At 34.5% G+C, this 14,690-nt stretch overlaps 1 protein-coding gene across 4 annotated transcripts in view; it reads left to right on the forward strand.

Moving 5' to 3' along the window:
* Positions 1-12,237, forward strand: part of BLTP3B (bridge-like lipid transfer protein family member 3B) — a 106,649-nt gene extending 94,412 nt beyond the window's left edge. For all 4 annotated transcript variants that reach the window (XR_014313902.1, XR_014313903.1, XM_082739177.1 and 1 more), the window contains 2 exons: positions 7,154-7,347; positions 9,415-12,237. Coding sequence is in view for 2 of the 4 variants with exons in the window: in XM_082739177.1 (XP_082595303.1) it covers positions 7,154-7,347; positions 9,415-9,534 (314 nt within the window). In the remaining 2 variants the exon portion in view is untranslated. The remainder of the gene's footprint in view (positions 1-7,153; positions 7,348-9,414) is intronic.
* Positions 12,238-14,690: the final 2,453 nt, after the last annotated feature.

Below are 14,690 nucleotides of genomic sequence, written 5' to 3' on the forward strand. Positions count from 1 at the left end.
GCATTGTACAAAATCCAAGATAATTTATTTTAAAGTTTTTTTCCATTGGCACTGGAAAGAGCATATTTTAAACCTAAACAGATATGCTTTGTTTTTATATAGAGTGTCTCATATTTTATTTTAATGTGTTCCTAAAAGCATTGTCATGAAGCAGATTGTTAATGTTTGATGACTGATGTTGTGTTATTTTTCTTATGATGTGGATATTAATTGCATTAGTCTTCAGTGCATGAAGTATATAATGTAACACAGCCTAGTATATCACCCATATAGCTAGTATGGTAATGTATTATAAATATGACTTAAACTAATACACCAGACATAATAAATCACTATTAACAATTTTATGTGCTGCTTAGAAGTTATAAGGGCATTGGGGGATGATTTGAATGGCCTGACTTTCTCAAACAGCTCTTTAAGAAATGGTAAGCTATGCTGGGTTTTTTCCTCCCCTGAAGCAGATGTATTTAGCAAGGAAGAGAATTGAAAATAATCTTATTGGTCGCTATTTCAAAATTAGTTGTAGGTGTTTGTTGCTGTGATAACATAATGGCAGCTTACCTGATACTGTTCTTCATTTCTTCCTGTTCTTTGAGTTTATTCTGAGGTATACTAGCAGCTGCTCTAATGTGATTAAATAAGGTCTAAACATAAAGGAAGAGGTGCTTTCCTACCTATTTTGCTGCTTATCATAGTACTTCACACGGTCTTGGGACATTCTTAAATACAATTAGCAGTTTTTAAATAACCACTTTAAATTAGAGAGACTTATAATTTTTCAAAAAATTGCAACACTAAACTACAGTTTATTTCTTGTTCCAGTGAAATATGACTAATTAGATATAAATAAGACTACTAATAAGAGAAAAAGGAAATGTTTGTTGGTGAGTGTATATATGTATGTGATGTATGTGTATATACCATGCCATGTGTATATGGTATTATTAATTACTTTTAATAGTAGTATACTGGCTCATAGCATTTTTCCAACCCAGTACAGGTGGGGCTTGGCATACTCCCATCGGGAGCAATAGCTATTATGGCACTGGTTCTCAACCAAAAGGATTGTGAGGAAGGGACTATTAGATTTTATCAGAATGCTGTAGGGGAGTGGTGCTGTACATTTAAAGGTCTGTGATAAGAAACTCTGCCATTCACTTTCCTAGAATTATTGCTGTAATGGTTCCTAACTGGGAAGGTTATGAAACCTGGTGAACTGTGTAAAACCTAAACTCTGAAGAGTCTGTATGACCAGAGAAGAAAAATGAATAGAAATCTTCTATTGGAATAAACAAATAACTAGTAAAGTATATATTTAAAAGTCAAATATTTATCAATACCTACTGTGGTATTATTAATGATTAATATTTGAATAATGCCTGCCAATTTATAACGTTCTTTTACATTAAGTATTAACTAATTTCATTCTTACAGACCCTTTGAGATAATTGAGGCAAGTATTCTTACCACCTCTGCTTTGCAAATGAAGAAATTTAAGTTTAGACGTGTGAGGTAACTTCTTCAAGTTGAAGGAGCCTGTGCTGGGGGATAAGTAGGTTACTGTAAGATACTGCACATTTCATCTATGAATGGCATAGATTTGTTCATGAAAATTTGTCCTAAAAACTTGGAAGAAACGCTTTTAAAGCAAATAAAAGGAAATAGGCCTTTCTACTGTAATAGACTCCAGTCACCCGCTTCAGTCACAGTTTTTCTGTCTTCCCCTCTCTCTCCAGTCCTCCTCTTTACATTCTTCCTGCTGCCCCTTCTTTCCCATTTCCTTCCTTTTTTTCTCTTCCTTTTCTCTTCCTGTCTCCTCCTCCCTAAGTACCTTCCCTCTTTCTTTCCCCTCACCCCATACATCCCTCTTTCTTCCCATCCTCCCTCCCCTGCCTTCTCCGCTCTCCATCTCTCTTCCGCCTCCTCTATCTCGTTCCTTTTTTCCCCTCTCCGCATATGTCTTCCTCTTCCCTTCTGTCCCTCTCCTACCCAGTTCTCTCCTCATTCCATCTCACAATGATTGAAATAAATGGATTTCAGAATTACTTAGTGTTTTTTTCATTATTATTAGTATCCGATGAGTAGTGGGATGTAAGCTAAATAGAATTAAGTCCTGGGTCCTCTACTATCCTAACTATAGTTAATGTAACTCAACTCTTATCTTTAGTTTATATTAGCATTCCAGGTCAGATTTCATTTAAAAGAAGTTTTGTTCCTTTAAAAGTTTGAGAATGAAAGTACGTTATAAATGACTAAATTACTAGTTTTTTATGGTTGAAAGACTGGAGAACTTGGCTTTCCCATGGCATAGTGTTTAGGTTTCTCTTATAGTCAATACCAAGCTGAAGGTATGCTAGTCTGAACCAGTACAACAATTTTTGTAGTTTCTTTCTACTTATACTACTAAAAACATAATTGATCCAAGACAATATTATAAAAAATAGTTTCTGATTTGAGACCACTGTAAAATGAAGCCAAGAACAGACCAAAACTGAACTTGATGGCACTTAACCATGTAGATAGAACTATTCCATTATCTATATATATATATTATCTATATAATGGATTCTGTCTATCTTTATATATACAGAATAGGGGTAGAATTGAGAGAATCTTCATGGAGGGTAATTTGGCAGTAAAATTTAAAGCTTTAAAAATTTAAAGCTTTAAAAAATGTTTGTTTTTTACTTTATCCACTTGGAATCTTTTTAAGGAGAATACTATGTTAAGCAGATACTACTCTTCAGTCCACTTAATATAATTTGATTTGGCAAACGGCCGTTTGCTGATTTTATGTTATTTTGGTGGACTGATAATCATGTGACCCTATCACAAAAGTGGGAATAAGGTATAGCTTGACCAATCAAAAGACTTCAGCCTTTGGGACATAGTGACATGTGTTGACTGTGACCCAAGTGTTGAGTCTTTTTGATGAATTGATAAGGACAGAGAGAGAGAAAGGGTCACAAGCTGTAGAGCTTACTTATTTGGGGTCACCGGTAACCACCTTTGCCATCATGTAACTGGTCCAACACAAAGGAAAGGAAACATGGACTTGAGAAATAGGTTCCTAAAATGACAGTCCTGAAGACATTTTATGAACCCCAGAATCCAGCCATGACTGAATGCACCATCACTTAGACTCCCTATTCAAGTCAAATATTCTTCCTTTTTTATTTAAAACTTTTTTTTTTTCCAATTGAAGCAGAGTTGGCACATAATGTTACATTAGTTTTAGGTGCATTTTCTTTTTTAAAAGCAAGTTTTTTGAGTTGGGCTTCTATTTCCCTGGCAACCAAAGTGCTCTATGTGTAATCCAAAAAGTAAGAAAATATGTTGATGTGTGAAGATACTCACTGCTTTGTGTTTTATAATTATTTTTTTTTAAGATTTTATTTATTTATTTGACAGAGAGAGAGATCACAAATAGGCAGAGAGACAGAGAGAGAGATGAGGAGAAGCAGGCTCCCTGCTGAGCAGAGAGCCCTATGTGGGACTCGATCCCAGGCCCCTGGGATCATGACCTGAGCCGAAGGTAGAGGCTTAACCCACTGAGCCACCCAGGCGCCCCCTATAATTATTTTTTAATAAAAACATTTTTGAGATATAATTCACATACCATACCATTCATCCAATTAAAATACATAACTCAGTGGTATTTACTATGCTCACAAATGGTACAATCATCACCACAGTTTTAGAACATTTTCTTCACCCTAAAAAAAACACCATCCCTACCAGCAGTCTCTCCCTAATCCTTCTTCTGCTGTAGGCAACCACTACTTTACTTTTCATCTCAATAGATTTGCCCATCCTGGATACTTCATAAAAGTGAAATCACACAATATTATTGTCTTTTGTGACTTCTTTTTCTTGATATTTTCTAAATTCATTAGTGTTGTTGTGTATATTAGTATTTCATTCCTTTGTATGGCCAAATAATATAATATTTGTTATATGGAGCACACTGCATTTTGTTTATCCAGCCATTGCTTAATGGACATTTGAGTCATTTTTGCTTTTTGGTTATTATGAATTATACTGCTATAAATGTTTGTATAAGTTTATTTCTCTTGGGTATATATCTAAGAATAGAATTATTGGGACATATGGTAAATTTTTAATCATCTGAGGAATTGCTAGACTGTTCTCCAAAGTGGCGGCATCATTCTGCATATTTACCAGTGTTAGAGGGTGCCAACTTCACCTGTTTGCCAACAGTCATTATTAAATGACTTTTTGATTATAGACATTTGTGGGTATGAAGTGTTTATCATAATAGTTTTGGGTTTGTTTATTTTTTTATTATGATAAGTGTATTCTTGAAGCCCCATCACCTATTTCACCCCATCCCCCCACCCACCTCTCCTGTGGTAACCATCAGTTTGTTCTGTACACTCAAGAGTTTGTTTCTTGGTTTTGTCAGTCTCTCTTTTTTTCTTTACTCATTTGTTTTGTTTCTTAAATTCCACATATGTGTGAGATTGCATGGCATTTGTCTTTTTTTTTTTTTAAGATTTTATTTATTTATTCGACAGAGAGAAATCACAAGTAGATGGAGAGGCAGGCAGAGAGAGAGAGAGGGAAGCAGGCTCCCTGCTGAGCAGAGAGCCCGATGTGGGACTTGATCCGAGGACCCTGAGATCATGACCTGAGCCGAAGGCAGCGGCTTAACCCACTGAGCCACCCAGGCGCCCGGCATTTGTCTTTGAGTGACTTATTTTGTTGAGCATTATACTGTCTAGCTCTAGCCATGTCATTGCAAATGGCAAGATTTCATTCTTTTTTACTGCTAATAATATTCCATTCTAGTATAGACCACATCTTCTTTATCCATTCATCTATCCATGGACATTAGGGCTGCTTCCATAGTTTGGCTGTTGTAAATAATGTTTCAATAAACTTAGTAATAGTGCATGTATCCCTTTGAATTAGTGTTTTTCTATTTTGGGGGGGTAGATACCCAGTACTGTGATTACTGGGTCAAAGGCTAGTTCTATTTTTAACTTTTTGAGAAACTTCCATACCATTTTCCACATTGGCTTCACCAGTTCGCATTATCTCCATCAGTGTACAGTGTTTCTTTTTTCTACATCCTCAACACTTACTGTTTCTTGTGTGTTTGATTTTAGCCATTCTGACAGGTATGAGGTGATATCTCATTATAGTTTTGGTTTGCATTTCCATGATATTGGTGAGTGACGTTGGGCATCTTTTCATGTGTCTCTTGGCCATCTGAATGTCTTCTTTGAAGAAATGTCTGTTCAGTTCATTTCTTCTGCCATCTTTTCATTGGAGTATTTGGATTTTGAGTGTTGGGTTGTATCACTTCTCTATATATTTTGGATACTAACCCTTTATTGGCAATGTCATTTGCAAATATCTTCTCCTAAGGGTACCTGAGTGGCACAGTTGGTTAGGTGTCCTACTTTTGGTTTCAGCTCAGGTCATGATCTCAGAGTGGTGAGATCGAGCCCACCTCTGGCTCCATGCTTAGTGCAGAGTCTGCTTGAGATTCTCTCTCCCTCTCCCTTTGCCCCCACTGCCCTCCCTCCCCTGCTCATACACTTGCTTGCTCTCTCTCTCAAATAAATAAATAATAAGTAAATAAATAAATCTTTCCCCATTCCCTAGGATGCCTTTTAGTTTTGTTGATTGTTTCCTTTGCTGTGCAGAAACTTTTTATTTTGATGTAGTCCCAATAGTTTATTTTTGCTTTTGTTACCCTTGCCTCAGAAGACTTATCTAGAAAAACATTGCTATGGCTGATATCGAAGAGATTACTGAAAACTTTTTGTTTTCTGAGCATAAATTTTATACTTTCTTTTGTTAAATTTATTTTTAAGTTTTTTATTCCTTTTGATGACATTTTAAATAAATTGTTTCTTCATTTCAGTTTTGATTGTTTATTGCAAGTATTTAGAATTAACAGTTAATTTTTGTATATTGACCTTGTATCTTGCCAGGAAGTCTGAAATCATTTGTTAGTTCTAAGAGTTTTTTAGTGGACTCTTTAGTTTTTTTTTTTTTTTTTTTCTATATACAAGATCATGTCATCTGGGAATAAAGATAGTTTCATTTTATCTTTTCTAATCAGGATTCCTTTTACTTTGTTCGCCTAATTGCAATGGCTAGAAACTCTGGGACAAGGTTGAGTAAAAATGTTGAGAACAAATATCTTTGTCTTATTCCTGATCTTAGTGGGAAAACATTCAGTTTCTTACCATTAAGTATGGTATTAACTGTGGGTTTTTTGTAGATGCTCTGTATCAAGTTGAGGAAGTTTCCTTCTGTTCCTTGTCTGCAGAGTGTTTTTTTCATGGGAAAGTGTTGATTTTATTAAATATTTTTTTGCATCTATTGGGATGATCATGTGGCTCTTGTTTTATTGTATTGATGTGATGTGTTACATTAATTGACTTTTGGATATTAAATTACTCTTATATTCCTGGGATAAATTTCCCTTGACCATGGTATCTAATTTTTTATATACATTGCTGGGTTCAGTTTGCTAATATTTTGTTGAGGATTTTTATGTTCATATTTCTAAGGATATTGATTTTAGTTTTCTTGTGATTTGTCTGGCTTCACATAATGAATTCAGAAATGCTTCTCAATTTTTAGAAAAGTTTGTAAAGATTTGTAATTAATTGTTATTTAAACCTTTGATATAATTCACCATTGAAGCCCCCTGGGCCTGGATTTTTCTCTGTGGTAGTTTTTTAAATTCTTATTTCAACCTCTTTATTTGCTATATGTGTATTTGCATTGTCCATTTCTTTTTGAGTCCATTTTAGTAGTTTGGTAGTTATTCTGTTTCATGTAAGTTATCTAATTTATTGGCATACAATTGTTCATAGTATTTCTTTAAGTCATTTTTATTTCTGTAAGATTGATAGTAATGTGACCTTTTTAATTTCTGATTCTGGTAATTTCTTTTTTTTTTTTTTTTTTGTCAGTTTAAACTTTGGTTGACTTTGTTTATCTTTTCAGTAAACAAGATTTTTTGTTTATTGACTTTATTGCTTTTCTGTTTAATAATAATGTCTTCATACTAATAGAGATATATTTTTTAAAGTATTTTTTAACAATAGAACTTAGTATTTATCATATATTTTACAATGTTATTTGAGCATTTTGTTTGTTTGATCAGATTCTCAGATGCTTAGCACTGGAAATGATTTGAAAAAAAAAGTCAAAAGTGACTCACTGCTGCTTACCAGTGAAAAGTATGATCTGAAGAAACAACACAGTGTCACTCAAGCCACTCAGACGAGTCCAGAGGTTCCTTGGCCTTCTCAGTCAGTTAACTTTCCTGAATGCTGCTTTGACTTTACTAGGGAACAGGTAATGGGAAAATTAATTTATTCTCATTCAGTTTGGGCAATTAAAATATTAGATACGAAAAAGTTAAACCATTATTTATTTGCTTATTTGAATAATGTTTCTTGAGTGCTTGTTTATGAGTGTTTCCCTAGGCACTGTGTTGGATGCTATAGAAATAGTGTCGAGTGAGACTGGGATATTCCGTCTTCATGGAGGTTGTAGTCTAGGAGAGTACTAGTTCTTGGAATCTGGAAAAGATTCCTGGAGGATATTTATTTTTTCGTCTTAATTGTTAACTTTGTTAACTTTGCATAAGTATTGTAATATTTCAGAATTGGAAAATATTTTTAAACAACTTTAATACAGTCTAACTTTCTGCAGTACTATCAATATATTTTTAAAAGTTTTTCCTCTCAGGCTCTTTTCCATAATCTTTCAAAACAATTATTATTCTAGTAATACACTATATTTTGTTAACATGGTTTAACAAATATTTTTCCATATTGCTATGTATGCTTCATATTTATTGTTAATGGCAGAGTAACATGGTTGTGAATATACTGTCATTTCTTATCCTTCCTCTTAATATTTGTTAATATTTTAACATTTGAGCTGTTCTTCTTGTTATTGCAATATCTAGTAGAATTTTAATTCTTTATGGTAGAACCAAAGAATGAGTTCATTCATCTGTTCACCAGGATTTTTTGGATGTCAACTTTGAGCTAAGAATGTAAAATTGAACAATGTATCATCCCTATCATGAAACTCAAAAGTCTAGTAGGAAAGTTGGGGGTGTGTAATTTGAGGTCATAACATACCATATCAAGTGTTTTGCTGGAGACTGGAGAAATATAGGGAAATACCCAACTTGGTCTATAAGGCAGGAATTCTTAGGCTGGGACTAAAAGAAGTTTGAGAGGGGCGCCTTGGTGGCTCAATGGATTAAGCCTCCTCCTTCAGCTCAGGTCATGATCTCAGGGCCCTGGGATCGAGCCCCGCATCGGCCTCTCTGCTTAGCAGGGAGCCTGCTTCCCCCTCTCTCTCTGCCTCTCTACCTACTTCTGATCTATCACGGTCTGTTGAATAAATAAAATCTTTTAAAAAGAAATAAAAGAAGTCTGAGAACTCTTTGAAGTTAAATGTATATGTATTAATATATTTGTATAAATGTATTTGGGGGGGGGGGAGAAAGTTCTTATTTTTATCATTAAATCTTCATGGTTAGGGTTTAGGGAATAGTTCCAAGAGGATAATATACTTGAACTGAGTCTTTTCTTTTTTTTTAAAGATTTCTTTTATTTATTTGACAGTGAGAAACACAGCAAGAAAGGAAACCCAAGCAGAGGAGTAGGAGAGGGAAAAGCAGGCTTCCTGCCAAGCAGGGAGCCTAATGTGGGGCTCAATCCCAGGACCCTGGGATCATGACATGAGCCGAAGGCAAACACTTAACGACTGAGCTACCCAGGCACCCCTGAGCTGTCTTAATCTTGATCTTTTGGCCATCTAGATGAAAATATTTAAAGAGAATATTCATAATATAGGTCAGAGATATTCAGAATATGGCTCTGTAGCTCAAGACAGAGGTTTGTGCTGGATCAAGTTATGTGATAAAGCCATAGGAGTAGATGAGATCATCTAAGAGAGTGACTCAAGTGATAAGATGACCAGTTATGGAATCTAACGGTGTAGTAAAATTTAAGGGTTCATAAACAGCAGAGGAAGAGAAGAAATGTCTGTAGGTGGAAAGAGATAAACATGAAACAGCTGAGGCGTGAAAGTCAAAAGAGAGAGGCTTAGGAAGGAAGAGCAAGATGAGTGGTGTGTAAACCACAGAGATGTCTAGAGAAATTGAAATTAAACAAAAGCACCAATAGATTTGGAAATTAGGAGTGAATTCTTGTTTTAAATTGCTGAGTCAAAACTTATGAACATTTTAAAGTGCTTCTCCAAGCAATATCAGCTTAAGTCACTCTCTCCAGCATTGGGTATTTTTACTACCCCATGTGTCACACCTTTAGATGCTATGTGAATAGTCTGTATTTTCTTAAAATGATTAAATTCTCTTATTTTCCAAATTTATCATTTCAGCTCATGGAAGAGAATGAATCTCTTAAACAGGAATTGGCCAAAGCTAAAATGGCTCTTGCAGAGGCTCACTTGGAAAAAGATGCTCTTCTTCATCATATAAAGAAGATGACAGTTGAATAGCAGGAGTGGCAGTCAAAAATTCAAATTAGAGCTGTGGAGTAGGGAGGTTATATTTATAATGTTATGTTACCAGTTAATGAAAGACTTTCCTTTTCATGAAAAGACAATAAAATAAAATACAATGTGATGAAGTAGTAGACTGTTCCAAAGCCAGTTTGGAAGGTATTAGGTACGGCATTACAATCTTCGGTTTGTGTTTTGGGTTTAATCAAACTCTTTTAAACTGGTGTGATAGAGGGAAGTCAACAAATACTGTAAAATAATCACATGCCTAATGGAAAGATGTCATTTCCTAATTTTGATATCATATTATAGGCACTTTTTAAAAAAAAAATGGAAATCTGTTGTGTTCTCACAGATTGCTGATTTTATTTATCACTATTTGTTAATAATTTACTATTATTTACAAAGATTCAAATGCTTTTAGGGCTAATGTAATTTAAAAGGAGGCTTACATTTTAAATGTTATTAGAATTATGTACTTAAATCTATAATTATTTAATTACTGTGGAAAAGTCCAATCAAGTTAATAAATTATATTGACTGGGTTCAAAAATTTGAAAATCATCACCCTACTGATCTTACAAAGTAACTTGAGAGTGTGAAAAAGAAATCATTTAAAATGATGAATGAACTGTATAAGTTAAAGATAATAATTTTCAACTAAAAGGATCATAAAATGTAAAAATAAAAAGCACAAACTGTAAAAAGCAAAACATTACAGTATATGGCCAACTGATTTAAAAAATATTACTTGTACATTCCTTTAAACAGTTATTGTTAGAAGTAAAAGAGTAATTTAACAATCCTAAATTTGGCAGCATTTGTAACTATAAAAATTTTAATTAGTACTATTTATATTATTTATCTTTTCTCTGTTTAAGGAGGGGAATGTTTTCAGAGAATTTTTTTTCATATACATAAAATAATTTCATACCATTCTTGTAGTACCATTAGGTAGATGTTTGCACATACTGTATTTATAAAGCTAGTTTTGATTAAAAGAGTATGTGACATAAATACTATCTTCTATAATAAGAATAATTGGTAAACTTTGAATTCTATTTTCTAGGGATTGTTAAGGTTGAAACCAACACAAGAGAGAAAATCATGCATTATGAAATAAGTTTATGAGTGTTTAAGAAACCGACATTTTTAAAGATTTACAATATATTTCTGATAGAATTAAATTAAGTGGGTCTATTTTAAAATTAACATTCTTAAAACAAATATATCCAAGCTATAACATGAAACAGCTCAGACTACTCTTTTTTTAAGATACTTGAAAATTTTAAACATTATGATACTTTATGGTGCTTTGCTTGTTAGGCATGACTTATACAGCCATCCCTGTATCTGAATACTTAGATGAAAATACATCTTTCATTTACATTAAGTGTTGGGGTGATTTAGATTTCACTGAAAATAATACTGGCCTCCGCCCCCCCCCCTTCTGTAACATCCATTTTCATTATTTAATAGTACAGACCCTGTTTTGGGAGCTAAGGTTACAGCAAAGAACAAATTAAATTACTTTTTTTTTTTTTTTTTTTTTTTTACCCTCAGAGTATTTTAAAAATCACATTAAACCATGTTAATCTAAAACTGTATCTTAGTCTTAGATTTAAAGCAGAGGTCTAGTTAAGGATTAAAAACATATAGCTCATATCCATAGTTTAGAGTGCTTTTGATTTGTAGGTAAGTATTCAACAAAACAGCCTCTTATAGAAAAGCAGGATTGATGGGACATGAATATCTTCAGAACTGACAGTTTCTCAGGATTGACCCCTTTGCTCCATAGAAGTTTTAAATTTATGGTATGATTATTTAGCGTTTACAGAAGCTGAATGTTTTACCTATTCCTTTTCAGTTTACTTGGCCTTCTCAAGAAAAGTACATAAACAGTAGAGATAATTAACGTGGATCTGAGCATTCTTGTATGCTTTGTTGGATTTTTTTAAATTTATAGTGAGTACTATTTTTATAGAGATTTAAAATTCATAAAGCACTTTGAAAAACATCTCATGTAATTCTCATAACAAATCTGGGAGGTAGGTATTACTCATATATTAGAAGTTTAAAAAAAAAAAAACCCTAAGGCTTAAAATGAACAAGTGATTTGACTGAAATATTCACAATAATGTGACCTTTTGATTTAGATCCCAGTTATATGCTTTTATTTTCCCTTCCTCATTAATTCACAGATTTTGCCAGAGGTGGAAAGAGGAATCCCTTATTTTCTTTTGTCTGTTTTTCTTTTAAAGATCAATATATTTTTAATTGTGTGTGTGATGTGCATATATCTTTTCAAACTATAATGGGAGAATTTTTGTTTATGTTATCGCCAACCTTTTTCAGTGTGAGAAGTATAGGAATAACCCTATGATAAACTTACCAGTTATTTAATGACCATAAATTAGAAAAAAGTTGCCATATTTTGTTTTTTTTTTTTTTTCCCCTAAATCTCTAGCAGAGATGTTAGTGATCAGGGAAGGAAATGGTAATCATGTTTTGCCTTTTAATTTTATGTACATCATAAACATTTTCTTGGTATTTTGTATTTTTTTCTTTTCTCATTTTGTCCTGGAATTTCAAAAGACCACCATGTGACATTAGTTGTGATGAAGTGTTATATTAATTTAAGCGATGTAGGAATGGCTATGTGTGATCGCACAAAAATACATGTGGGATATTAACCAGAAACTCCTTTCTGGATTTTTATTGTAGTTGTTTGATATTTGTCCCTATAGGAGTTTGACTTCAAGTTTATTTTTAACCTACACTCTAATCAAGGCATTTCCTATTTCCGTGAATGGTACCACTATCACCCTGGTTCCCAAACTAGTAACCTAGAACTACTCTTAAATACTTTCTGTCCTGTCACCTCTGAAATGTGTCTGCATCTTTCTGCTTCTCCCCATCTCCCTAACTATAATCAGCACCATTTGTCTGCTTTACTGCAGTTGCCTCCTAACTCTTCTTCCTCCAGCTACTATGGCCCTCCTCTGATCCACCCTACTGCAGGCAAAATTCTCTTTTGAAGTGCAGTTTTAATGAAGGCAACCCACCTACCCCTATCTCACCCCTTGAGACATTGTAATGGCTTTTTCTTGCTCTTAACAGGAAAACAAAAATATTTATGTGACCTATATGTTAGAGCCAGTATTTACTTTTTAGTATAATTCTGGGCATTAAAAGAGTTAATGTCTCAAAATATTAAAACAGTGGCTCGCACATAATTTTAAAAACACTCAATAGGGGCACCTGGGTGACTCAGTTTATTGTCTGCCTTTGTTTGGGTCATGATCCCAGGGTCTTGGGATTGAGCCCCACATCAGGCTCCCTGCTCAGCGGGGAGCCTGCTTCCTCCTCTCTCCCTCTACCATGTCTCCTGCTCGTGCTCTCTGGTGTCTCTCTCCATCAAATAAATAAAATCTTAAAAAAAAAATAAAAAAAAAACATTCAGTAGAGGTTAGTTGCTATTACTGCTGCTTAGCCTCATTGTACCCCATGTTTCCGTTACTAATTGCACTTGAAGTATATGGAATAAGTAAGAATTAAACTGCTGCTTCTACTGAAGGAGCCTTTGTTCATGTCCCTTTGGCCTGAAATACCTTCCCCTGTTCATGGCTGAGTTGAATTCTTATTTGTATTTCAGATCTTAGTTTATTCATCACTTCCTCAGGGAAGGATTCCTTAATTTCAGTCATGTAGTAAGACCCACTGTTGTATATTATCACATGAACACACACCTCTACTTAGCATTGAACATCTTTGTAATTATACATATTTGATTAATGTAGACTCTAGACTATTATAAACTCCATGAGGACAGGAACTGTGTTTTTGTTGTCTGTTCAATTTTGGATTCCTTATGCTTCATACATGTTTAGTACATAGTAGGTGCTCAGTAAATACGTTGAAAGAATAAAATGAGTGGATAAGGTATCGAGGATATTTTTTAGGTATTAAGTTTTACCTCTCAGTTGAAATGAGAGGAGATGGAACATAGGAAAGTAGGTGGTGGTAGTTATTTCAAGGGTCAGACTCTTTGAGTCCATAGGGTAAGAAAAAAGATGGGGAATGGAGAAATTTGCCATACTTTTTTCTTTAGAATTTTTAATATCTGAACTTCTAGTTGATTTATCTCAAACCATCACAAAATAGGAAATTACCACATCTCTTCATAAAACTGCTACAATGCCAAAATGTCATCTGGCTTTGGTTGTTAACATATGGTGTTGTGGCTGTCAAGATCTGACAGTCCTATCAGCTAAACAAAATGGAAATAAGGCCAAAAGAGTAGTGGCTGAAATAGTTTTAAATTTTGACAAATTGACTAATACCCAGGATCAGTTGTGCCTAATTCCTTAAAGTAAAATCTCATTTCAGCTTGTGCCTAGAGATGCTAAAAGTAAATTTTTTAAAAGATTTTATTTATTTATTTGTCAGAGAGAAAGAGGGCCTGAGCAAGCAAAGCAGGGAGAGCAGCAGGCAGAGGGAGAAGCAGGCTCTCTGCTGAGCAAGAAGCCTGATATGCTGTTCCACCCCAGGACCTTGGGATTGTGACCTGAGCCGAAAGCAGACACTTAACCAACTAAGCCACCCAGGCATCCCAGGAAAGTAAATTTTGAGCTATGCTAAGTTTACTTTTATTTATTTTTATTTTTATTTTTTAAAGATTATTTATTTATTTATTTATTTGACAGAGAGAGAGAGAACAAGTAGGCAGAGAGGCAGGCAGAGAGAGAGAGAGAGGAGGAAGCATGCTCCCCGCTGAGCAAAGAGCCCCACGCGGGACTCGATCCCAGAACCCTGAGACCATGACCCGAGCCCAAGGCAGCGGCTTTACCCACTGAGCCACCCAGGCGCCCCCTAAGTTTACTTTTAGAAAATGTAAAATACTAGGTGCTTAGGTGGCTCAGTGGGTTAAGTCTCTAACTTCAGGTTAGGTCATGATCTCAGGGTCCTGGGACCTGGGATCGAAGCCCGCATCCGACTCTGTGCTCAGCGGGGGGCCTGCTTCCCCCTCCCCCTCTGCCTATTTCTCTGCCGACTTGTAATCTCTCTCTCTGTGTCAAATAAATAAATAAAATCTTTTAAAAAATGTAAAATACTAAAAGCTGGAATTACACAGGATATAGAAACTAAGGCAC

This window comes from Mustela nivalis (genome assembly GCF_964662115.1).
Source record: "Mustela nivalis genome assembly, chromosome: 7".
In the NCBI taxonomy this organism is placed as follows: Eukaryota; Metazoa; Chordata; class Mammalia; order Carnivora; family Mustelidae; genus Mustela; species Mustela nivalis.